This window comes from Athene cunicularia (genome assembly GCF_003259725.1).
Source record: "Athene cunicularia isolate RWA chromosome 7 unlocalized genomic scaffold, athCun1 chr7_part2, whole genome shotgun sequence".
NCBI classification, from domain to species: domain Eukaryota; kingdom Metazoa; phylum Chordata; class Aves; order Strigiformes; family Strigidae; genus Athene; species Athene cunicularia.
Window position 1 is genome coordinate 1,549,685 of NW_020799108.1, and position 11,179 is coordinate 1,560,863.

At 41.7% G+C, this 11,179-nt stretch overlaps 1 protein-coding gene across 1 annotated transcript; it reads left to right on the forward strand.

Annotated features, from left to right (window-relative positions):
- Positions 1–354: 354 nt before the first annotated feature.
- On the forward strand, positions 355–5,418 carry LOC113482508 (gamma-crystallin 1-like). The gene is given in 6 exon segments (XM_026853190.1): positions 355–361; positions 2,019–2,069; positions 3,089–3,140; positions 3,142–3,328; positions 4,527–4,536; positions 5,159–5,418. Coding segments are annotated over 6 exon segments (567 nt in total).
- Positions 5,419–11,179: the final 5,761 nt, after the last annotated feature.

The following is an 11,179-nucleotide window of genomic DNA, read 5'->3' on the forward strand; positions in this document are numbered from 1 at the left end:
CTTTGGTCAAAGGCAAGAATTAACAGACATGTACTATTCAGTGATCAGAGCAATAGTTAGGATGTCTGGATTCTTGACTCTGCTGCATCCTAGAGTTTGGGGGTGGCTAGACCTCTCCAAATTTCTCCACCTGAGACAGGAATGGTGGCAATTCCTAGTTTTCAAGGAGCACTGAGAGGTTTTACTTGCTTTTGTTTGCAAATGCTCAGAGAATCTTAGGTAGACCTTAAGAATAAGGGTGCGAGAAGAGAAGAGCACTGAGAATTCACAGAGAGCATCCAAGTTTTCACAATCTAGTCTTCTAGGTTCCTGTAGCTGGGTTTATGGTTGGTAGCAGGCACTACAGTTGCTGTCATGCAAGGTATGTTTCCCTACACAAACACTTACTACTGTTTTAAGATTATCATTATGCTTGAGTTTTTATGTGGTGCAAAAGCAGTCAATCTCCACGTAAAAGCAGCTATCAAAACAGCATACTACTTGAAAGCAGTTGGCACAGATGTAAATAACCAGACTCCTCAGATCATGGATACTATTTGGCTAACAAGATATTTTGGCTCCAGAGTTTAAGATCAACCCACAGCACTTCCTGCAGTGACAACCCATCTGTAGCATAGGGTCATAGGAGGGCTAAGTCCAGAGGATTCAGGGAAAAGCTGGATGAATAACTTGGAAGACAAGTCTGCTGAGAGTTATTAACCAGTGAGAAGTAACCTCCTGCTCAGGAAACCTCCTTGAGCTAAAAATACTTGAAGTTTGAACAAAGTATCATATCTATTTGCTTCATATCTTATTCTTCCCTCTGTGCCAACTCATGGCTGTGGTTGCTGCTAAATTACTGACTAGCTGGACCACCAGTCTGACCCATGATAGCTGCTCTAATTTGTAGCTACAATAAGGAATTCACTTATCACTGCCCCTACTCTGTTCTTTTGAGTTCCAAACTTCATCACTAAGCCCAGTACCCACTGTATTAAACTATGAAGGACCATATTGGACCCAAAAGACAAGCAGGCCCCACATAGCAAGCATGACCACAGAAAGAACAAAAAAAAAGTGTAACACTTTTGAGCCTGTCAAAGATCTTTGAGAAATGCAAGCACAGACCTGCACATAGAAGTTGTTCCTGTAAGTGAATTCAATTTTCTTAGCATTAACTCTCCGGAAGAAGTTAGTTTTGATCCAAAGAAAGCATGGAGGTATTCAGAAGCAACTGTTAGACTTACATTCACACTCTTCCCACAGTCTGCTTTCAGAAAAGGCTACCGTTTCCTGGCTGAGGAAGCACCTCCAAGAGAGAGGATGACAGGAGAAATACCATTGACAACACCCATTAGAGGCACAACCAGAGCTGTGTAAAAACAGGCCAGCTGAAGATTTGCCCCTGAAGTTTTGTAGCTACATGAAATCACCATACAAGTCTTGTAGTGAAATACACATGCAAGAAAGCACAGCATGTAGTGTTTTTGGATGAACAAGAAGCCAGTGAGACTAAAAGATTGCTCTATGCAGTACAAGCAGGAAATAATGAAAATGTGGCACTGCATGTGATAGAATTTTGTGAACGTTACTTCAAAGGTGGGTGTGGAAGGAGAAAAAAGAATGGTACCTGAAAAAAAAAAAAAAAAAGTTATAGAGAAATATTTAAAACTCCAGAAGAATAACTTTAAAAACTGTGCTGTTCATCTTTTTTCTTTGAAAAACAGTCTTGGATTTTATTTTTTAATTTCAAATAGATAACATTTCCTTGATATTTTAACATTGGTTTGTATTAGGTCTTGTAATTGATAGACTGAATGGAAAATACTTTAAAAGCCTGATCTAGCACTGGTACACAAAACTTTTATTCTAGTTACCTGCCATTACTCGAGGCATAAACTGAGAAAAAAAGTTCCTGCTAGAACCTGAAGATGATCATCAGCAGAATAACTTTACCTAAATAGCCCCAGAATACATCAGTGTATTCATTCTCTTTACTGAACACGAAATTCTTTTTTATCCTATTCCTGTGGATACAGCACTTTGTTCTGCCAAGGTCTCACAGCTAAACCCTGTCAAAAATGGCAAAGGTAAGAACACCTGAGTGAATGGAACACTGACAAACAAGCTAGCACATGCATAACTCCCTGTAGGCAAGTATGTTTGTAAACATAGTTTGTTGGTCTACCAACAAATTAGCAGAGAGGAAACCTTGTGTGGTTGTTTTATTATCTAGCTCTTTGGTAAGTTTCCCAAAGAAAGCCTATAGTGTACTTGGAAGCTTTCAAATGCTGAAACATTTACACATAAAAATCTTTCAGTTTTATTTTTCTATGTGGCTAGTTTCCCTTCGAGTGTGTCAACTGCTGAAAGAGACCTAAAGTTTATATGTTCTTAGACTTTTAAGATGTACAGGACGATAAGGTTGAAGTACTCTATTCCAAACAAATTAATAAATATCACCAAACAGTGGAACTGACTTTAGGTATTTCTAACTTGATTTTACTTCTGCTAAGATATAGTTGCCCATCAGGACCTAGGATGCTCAATGATTAACTCGGGTTAGACACAACAGGTTTGTTTTGTTCCTGTATCATTAAGAGAGGTCAAAGCTTCAGTATAATTCAGATGTAGAATTATTCCTTCCTTTGTCTGTATTCTACATTGCAGAAGATTTCTAGGAGCCCAGGGATGGGTGCAGGAGATTAACAGGGCACAAAGTTTAATGATTGTGTGATACACAGAAGTCATCCATGGACATTTCAGTCAAAGAGCAATTTGGTTTTCACTTTCTCCACATGCTTCCAAAAACTTGTAATAAAGCTGCTTCTGTAGACAGACTACTTCCAGCATGAAATCATGATGAAAGTTGCCCCACTTTCCAGGGTCCCAAAGGAACATCCACCTGCTATTTGTAGTACTAGGAAAATGAAGACACCAGTCTGTGCATCCTATCGAAAATTGATACAAGGGCTTTGCTAGTCTTTGAGCCTCATAGAACTGTCCCTATGGACCCTTGCAGTCTTTGGATCATTTTGTGCAATCTAGACAAAACAAAGCCAGCTTTCAAATACTTTCCAGGGTGATTTGGGTTACTTTTGTTTTATAGCAGATCACTTTCTTGAGGACAGAGACTTTGAGGGCTGCTCCTGTGAAGCCACCAGACCAGCCAGACCTGCATGCCCACCTCAACCACTGCAACTCTGTCAAGGTGGAAACTGGCTGCTGGACAATCTATGAATGTCCCAACTACATAGGCCATCAGTACTTCCTGAGGAAAGGAGAATATCCTGACTACCAGCACTGGATGGGCTTCAATGACTCCATTAGGACTTGTATCATCACAGCAGTAAGTTCTCCCTATTGTCTCCATGTATATTCCTGCCTATATCAGAATTAGAGCACAACACCCCATTTTCACAGGTCTGACACAAGTAACAACTTCCCCAGAGACATCTATGTAGGGGAGGGTAGTAGAAAAGACACTTACCAAGTTCACCTAATGGGGTTTAGGCTCCCAAAGAGGTAGATAAGTCAGCTGGGATCCTCAGCCAAATGAATGGTTTATAGTGCTTTGGGAAGAGTTTATTGTATTTTATTTTTTTTATAATATTATGTTTATATATTATCTTTGTATATAAAAGCACTTCACCAATCTTCTAAAACTCTGGCTATACATGATCTACAGAAGGAAATTTAGTACAGAGCTGAGAATAAAACCATATCTCCTGTGCCCCAGTCAATACTCTCCTTTCAGGGTAGGCAAAGTTGGTGACTACACTACTACAGAGGCAACCTGACAGATCCCACTGTAGAGACACCACCATGTATTTGAGCTGCAAATGAAGGCATATTTGCCTCATGATAGATTTTTCTTTTTCCTGAATACTTCAACCCAGAATAATCTGTTTTTCCATCCTAGACTCATTCACTGTAAGAGTTAAGAGAGGAGAAGTTGCCAAGATGTGAAAGACTTTAATACTCACACATAAGGCTAGGGATTTGAGATTTGGCCCAGGAATAGCCTTGATGCTGGAATGTGTCCCTCCAATGTTCATGAAAAATTAAGTTCACCCATGTCGTAAGCTTTATATAATTCACAGTTTCCTTGTCCAGTAGAAGCTTCATAGACTATCACAGCAAGTTTCCAGATACATTCCATCTGCATAGGATAGTACAGCTTTTTTTCTCTGACATAAGTTCTGGGTCTAAGTGCTGAAAGCTACTGCAGACACTGTTGTATCCTTTCAAGCTGTAGAGGGAAAGAAGTCACAGATGAGGAGAATGGGAACAAGATGGACTGAAGGGAAGTTGACTTGGGAGACTGTCAGGAAGTATCTGAGAAGGAGCAGAGAAACCGAAAATTAGCATGGGTGTAGAAAAAAAATCCTAAAATTCAGATACATTTTTGCATGCTTTCCAGATTCAGAACAAGAGTGCTCAGAAAGTTTGACTCCACAAATGTAGATATTGAAATATTGTAGGGTTTCATTGTGGGTTTGGTTTTTTTTTTTGAACCGAGTAAGGTGTCGGTCTTTGCACAGCAGCAGTACTCGTGTCTATACAACTGCACTTGAGCATGTGCAAAAACTGCATTGAGCATTGATGCAAGAGCAGAAAGTATTTTTCTATATCAAATCTTTTCTGTGCTAGATACAAGAGTCAGAAACAGTCTTGAAACAGTTTATCATCTTAGTAGATGAAAAGCAAGAATTCCTGCCCACCTAAGGCTGTGCAACGAAAATAGAATCAGAAAAACCTCCCCTCTGTCCCAGCCAGAGCCTTGTCCAGTTATGAGCAACATCTTGGAACACTAAGGGCACATGACTGCTCTATCAATCCAGGTATATCACTGAGCTTATTTCTTACTGCATATACAGTTGAGGTGTGATGACGCTGGCTGGACCCCACTTCCTTTTCCTGACCTACTGCAACTCTTTCAGAGCAACTGCAGTTCTTCTTTCACTGGATCAGAAAGGATTCACAGAACTGCTCCCTTAAATTAAGACCCAGTCAGATTTATTCCTGTTAAACTGACTTCTCTGCACATAATAGTGGCTATTCACTGTTATGTTGGTAGAATCAGTATTGCATCTAGCAAGCTTTAGTCACCTAGAACTGCCACTTGACATCCTGTGCTTCCACATCTGGATTTGCCTTCACAGCCCCAGGAGCACAGCTGGCTACAGATCCAGGAGGAATGTCTTTGGAGGCAGGATGTTAGAGTTAATGGATAACTGCCCTTCTCTCCAGGATGACTTTCACTATAAGGACATCCAGTCTTGTAATGTACTTGAATGAAGCTGGGTTTTCTATGAACAGCCACACTTCTGAGGACAGCAGCACCTCTTGATGCTTGGCAAGTACAGATGATTCACTGACTGGGGTGCCATGACTGCCAAGGTTGGATTTTTCCAACCAGAAGTACATATTTCCTAACCAGCCCTTTCCTAAGCTATACGTCAATGAATACCACCATTAGTACTTTATTAAGGCCAAGAAGTTTTGGAGCCTACATGCATTAGGCTCCCTTTTCTTGCAATGCTTTTAGCCTTTGATTTAAAGCCCACCAGAGTCAGAAAGTGTCTTGACTGCGGTGGACTTCAGAGCCTGTGATTGCTTTACTGCTAGGAGTAACTCCCCTCAAGTCAGTGGAGATGAGCTGGTAACACCCAAGCTCAGACTGCATCTAAATTGCTAAGCTGAACTTGTATCTGCAGCCTCATATCAATTTAAAAACAGCATCTTTGAAGAAAAAGATTATTTCAGACCATAGAGGAAAAAATTAAATACATTCTTCATTTATGATAATGAAAATCCAAAAATCCACCTGTAACTGAGTCCATGGGACTGACTCCATGCTTGAATTTATTCCAGGGCATACCTTACATCTTGAGTGGCCCCAGAAAAGCAACATCCTTCTCAGAAGTAGCTCTCCTGTGAACAGACTGGCAAGTTCACAGCCACAGTATAATTATGAAGGTACTGTGTACCAAACCTGCAGCTGTGACACTAGATAACTTAAGACAAAGCAAAGTATTTACCATCTTTATTAATAAGAAGTATTTCTGTCAGTGACTATTTGTAATGCTACAGATATCAAAATAAATCTTTCAGTTGCTTATTCACTTCATGATGAAAAAAACCAGTCCTGGTTCCTGCTGCCACTTGGCATTAAGTCCAGAGTTCTGCACAGGACTTCCCTGCTTCTATTTCCAGCTCAGGGCCTACACTACGCTCTTCAGTTTAGCCAGGACCTCATAATGTTTGTAGACACGAACTCATGTTGATCTTCTGTAGCGCAGAGAAGTAGCAACTTCTAGTAGGATCTGAGGTTAGAAACCAGAAGAGAGACCCATTATATTAAGGAGTCTACAACCCTTTCAGTGTGCAAAGTGGGCCCCCACGTCTCACACATACTTTGACAGCACACTGTTTACACAACAAGCGCAGGATCTTTAAAACTGCTTTCAAGTTCTACAACACTAGCCATCATTCAGGAGGTCTCTATACCCTTTCTGTGTCAGGAGTTAGGCTAGCAGAGTCCCTGGAGGATTCACAAGGGCACAGCCTTGGTTTCACATCCCACTCAGAAGCAGGCACTGTGCTGTAGCCAACACCTAACTTCTGGGAGGTCGTGGTGCTAACATTTTGCTATAATCCCACCTCTAGCAGCAATTGATATTTCCTAAGCATGTTTCCCTTTAATTACTTCTCTTCATTTGCATTCTTCCCCAAACCAAGAGGATTTAGGTCCCAAATTACTATAGCAGGCACTCTCAGGACAACATACCCTGTCAGCTGAGACAGAATTAAGTTCAGACAGATCACCAGAGACTACTAACACCTACACATACTTAAACCTTGGTTGCTGACTTTTTTTTTTTTTTTCCCCCAACACACTGATGGCTTTCAGGAGCCATGCTGCAGATCCAGATCTGCTGAGCACTGCAACATAATGCAATCATTCATTAAACAACTTCTTAACTAAAGCAGAATGATTTGAAGTGCAACTATGGTAACTTCACTGATCACTGGCAATAACTGGACAGTGGGGTGGATGGTAAGGGACATCTTTGAGTGAAAAGTCAGTTCGGTGAGGAAGGAGAACACTGTTACATGCAATTTGTGCAGTAACAACTGGTGTCTGAGCATCTGCAAAAGAAAGATAGCTGAAGCATGAGTCTCTAGTATAGCTGAAGCATAAGCTCTAGTATAGCTAACTAAATGACAGCAGAGCGGGGCAGTTCTAAGCCTGAACACCCATCCATGAATCTTCACTGGATGTGAGAGCTTGTAAGAACCTAGGCAGACCAAAGCATATAAACAAATACTCTATATTTAGTCAGGAAGACTCTTTAAGATATAGCCTCCACAGGAATATTCCTAGCACAGCCACAAACTGAAGGCCTGTGGTAAGGGAGCCTATGCTATAGAAAAAGCAGCTGAGAGATCAAGTCACTGCCTGGGCCTTTTACAGCAGGAGATTCGTTATATTGAAGGCCCCCTGTGGAAACAAGCTGAAAGGACAGAGAAGGACAAAAACAGTCACCATGGTCCCAGGCTACCCTGGGGTAAATTCCTTCCTGAATTTAAGTCTGATGAATGGTTTAACCCTGCATATATGAAAGCAGAGCAGCCAGGGGCCAGAGGGACTTAATGCTATTAGCCAGACCATCAACTCGCAGCTTTCGATGTGGCCAGTCTCCAACACTTTGAAAGAAAGCAACTAAAATCCCTAGAAACCAGCTTATGTGTCAAAGGGCAAACAAATTCCTTCTCATTTCCAAATTTTGCAAACTACTAACAAGGCCTGAACTACCTGGGGTACGATGTGAATATGGTGACATATAATTAAGTTTACTGGCTTACCTAATAGAACAATTGCACACTCTTTTTTTGCAGTCATAGCCAGAGAAACTCAAGACAAGCTGATCCTGTGCTACCTTCAGCAAAACACCAGGTTACTCCTTTTCAATAGCCACACAGAATGCGATCTCAAGTTAATTTGGCTTGAACATCTAGAAACTAGCATCCACAAAGGCCTATTTCTTTACATATAACAAAAGGTATTTTGGTAGTGGGAGTTTTACACACAGCTGCCAAGGCCTCTTGCCTAGAATATAAATATTACTCCTTCCTTCTGTGCAAGGGTCTGTTTGTAATGGGATATGGAAGAGTTGAGAGGAGGGTTCATTTCTAAGCATATTTCAGGTCTCCATTGTTAGTAAGCAAAGCATTAGCCCTAAGATACCAAGCAAAACCTCAGGTAAAAGCTTTGCCATATACCTATCTCAGCACGATTTTTGCCAGCCTAGGGCATGATTTCAGTAGAAGCCTTAGAGCCAAACATGTTTGAGAATATATGAAAGTCAGGTACAGATTTTTGTCTTTGTCATTTGCTTCTACAGAAAATAGGTATAGCTTAACTAAACTATTACTATAAGGTGTCTGTTTTTTCCTGCCACTACAGAGGTCCCTTGCCTCAAGGCCAAGACCCAGTGCAGTCCAGTCCTTAGCTGAACCTTTCCTTAATCTCAAATACATGCCTTCTCACTATTCACACCCTCTTCTCTATCCATTCTGTTACTTGAACTTGCTGACTGACAAGTTCAGTCTAAGGTAAGGTGACTGAGTTACTAACATACAGCTACTGAAGAGAGATAAAGTACAAAACCACAAATAATGAACAAAGTAAGAAACAGTCACTACTGTAAACAGTCATTTATCACAAGACAGCAGCTAAGGAACAATTAAATACAAATGAACACTACTCACCTGACTATTTAAGGTCCATGAAACAATTGATACATAATTGGAAGAAAAGATGATGAAAAATCTAATAATTAACTTTCACAGCTAGATCAATCCATAAACATTCATATTTTAAAGTACCCATCTTCCTCCATTCTTTGACTACCATATCCTTAGATAAGTCTTTATGCAGTACACTAAAATACAGATTCACCTAGAATTATACTACACCTGTGGGGGCAAAGCTGTAGCCCACCTTTCTCCACTGTCCTCTCTCATTATTGCTTTTAATTGCATGTGAGAGAGGAAGAACTTACAGTGAATACTGAATGATGGTCCATACTGACAGAGACTAGATTTCATCTACACCCACTGATACCAACATCCACAAATCACCTTAATTTTACAGTGAGCTACCTGGTTTAGGAAAATGTCTAGGTCAGACCAGAAGACCACTCACCCTGTATGCCACTGGAAAAGACTATGCTGGTATAAGACACAAATACTTTATTTTTCCCTCTAGAGCACCTGCATAAGGTGAAAGCTGTGTACACAAGCAGCAGCAATTATCCAGCCCCACAAGATACCCATTTCACTGTAACTTCAGCAGAGTGGAAAATGGCTGCTTTATAGTCTGTGAGCACCCTAATTACGGCAGCGCTTAAAAAGGGAGAAGTCTCCCATTTCTGTCAGAGGATTGTTTTTTGTTGCTTCACTAGAGCCTGCTGTAGGACTTCTGCATATGGGATCAGCTACTATTGCTTACAAAAGTCAGTAAAGCAAAAAATCAAAGAAGTATTTCAAGGGAGGAATTGGGTTTGACGTGCCTTTGCTTGGTCTCAGCTTCTTCAAAGGTAGCAAATTGTAGAAGTTTGAAATAGGCTGTTGTTTATACTAGAAAAGGCTGTAAGAAGATTAAATAAAAATTTATAACACAAAAGGTATGCTATAAAGAGCTTCTTTTTCCTATATTATTGTGGAAGGGACAAATAGTTTGCTTTTGCTTCAAAGGTAATGCAGGTTGGCTGTTAGGGAGGAGCTCCTAGCAGTAACTCAAGCCCTGAAATAAATCCTCAGGGAAGATGCAGAATCTCTTCTGTTTCTAGAGACTGTTCACAGAGAGGGGGATCCAGGGTGGTTTAAGTATAGCAGATCCTGCCCTGAGGATAGAGCTGGACTCTGAGCTTTTTTTTTTTTTTCTTGATGGAAAAATAGTATGTTGCAACCTCAAGGCGGGAGACTATTGTGGCTAGCAGCAAGTAGCAGAGCACATATATCACACGACTAAAAATAATCTTACAGACTCATTTTTGTCAGTGTCCTTCCATCCATGCTAGGAACTATGTTTAGATATTGCAGTAAAAGATACTTCTCCCACTCCTGCGATGCTAATCCACATGATACAACACCGAGAACGAATTAGCCCTTAAATTTATCCAGGGAAACATCCCTGATGTAAAAACAAGACAAATATGCAAAAGCATGCTGCAGGGACCAATCTTAAAACTGTCTCTGGGCTCTTGGTGACACTTAGCCATCCCTAGCTTTTTTTTTTTTTTTTTTATACAGCAGATGGTACAACAATATTCCACAGTCAAGTCCTTTGCAAAGGATTTCCAAACCTTACATGAAACCATTGCAGTGGTGTGCAAATCCCCTGCAAAGAAATCGACTATGCAACGAATGGCAATGAATGCTTCATCACATGAAGCTGTACAACATTTACATGGGTGAGGAGATGATCCAGCAGCAGAAGGACCAGGGCTGCGGCCAGAGATTGCAAGGTTGTGATTCTCCCAGCAAACTTGGTAGAAAGTCCAGGTCTCCTTAAATCTCCTTCTCCCTGCCTTGAAGCCTGATGCAACGTTAATTTCTAGCCTCGGAGAAGACGGTCACGGAGGAAAGCCGGTGCCCCAGGCGAGTCACGCTGAAAGGATCGTTACTGGGGGAGCAGGAGGAAAGTTCTTTGCTGGAGCGCTGCTCCCGGGGAGGGTCAGCGCACTGCCAGTATGCTTGGAAAAAGCCACCCCTGAAAGCTGAGGAACGTCTTTTCACATTTCTCCTTTAGAAACCGAACTTACCGTAGGAATGCTGTCTTAGTCCTACACAAGCTCTGCATACCAGGTATGGGCTGCTTTAAAGCGGTAGCAGATTGTCTGTCTGTATATACCCACGCTCCTCAAGCTATGCAGGCAGGCCTCTCTGGAGCGTATGTAAAGCACACGTACGTGCCTGATAACCTTTAATCACTTATAGAGCAGTGGGGAGGGTTCCTGAGGGGCTCCGTCCCGCAAGGACTGGGAATGCCCATCCTGTTAGGCTCCTCGGGCGGGCCGCCTCACAGGGACCGGCTGCTCCTGCGGCGAGGGGCTGCGGGCCGCGGGAGGGCTCTATCACCGGGACTGTCCACAGCGGCCCCGGCCTGCCCCGCCGGGCTCCAGGCAGC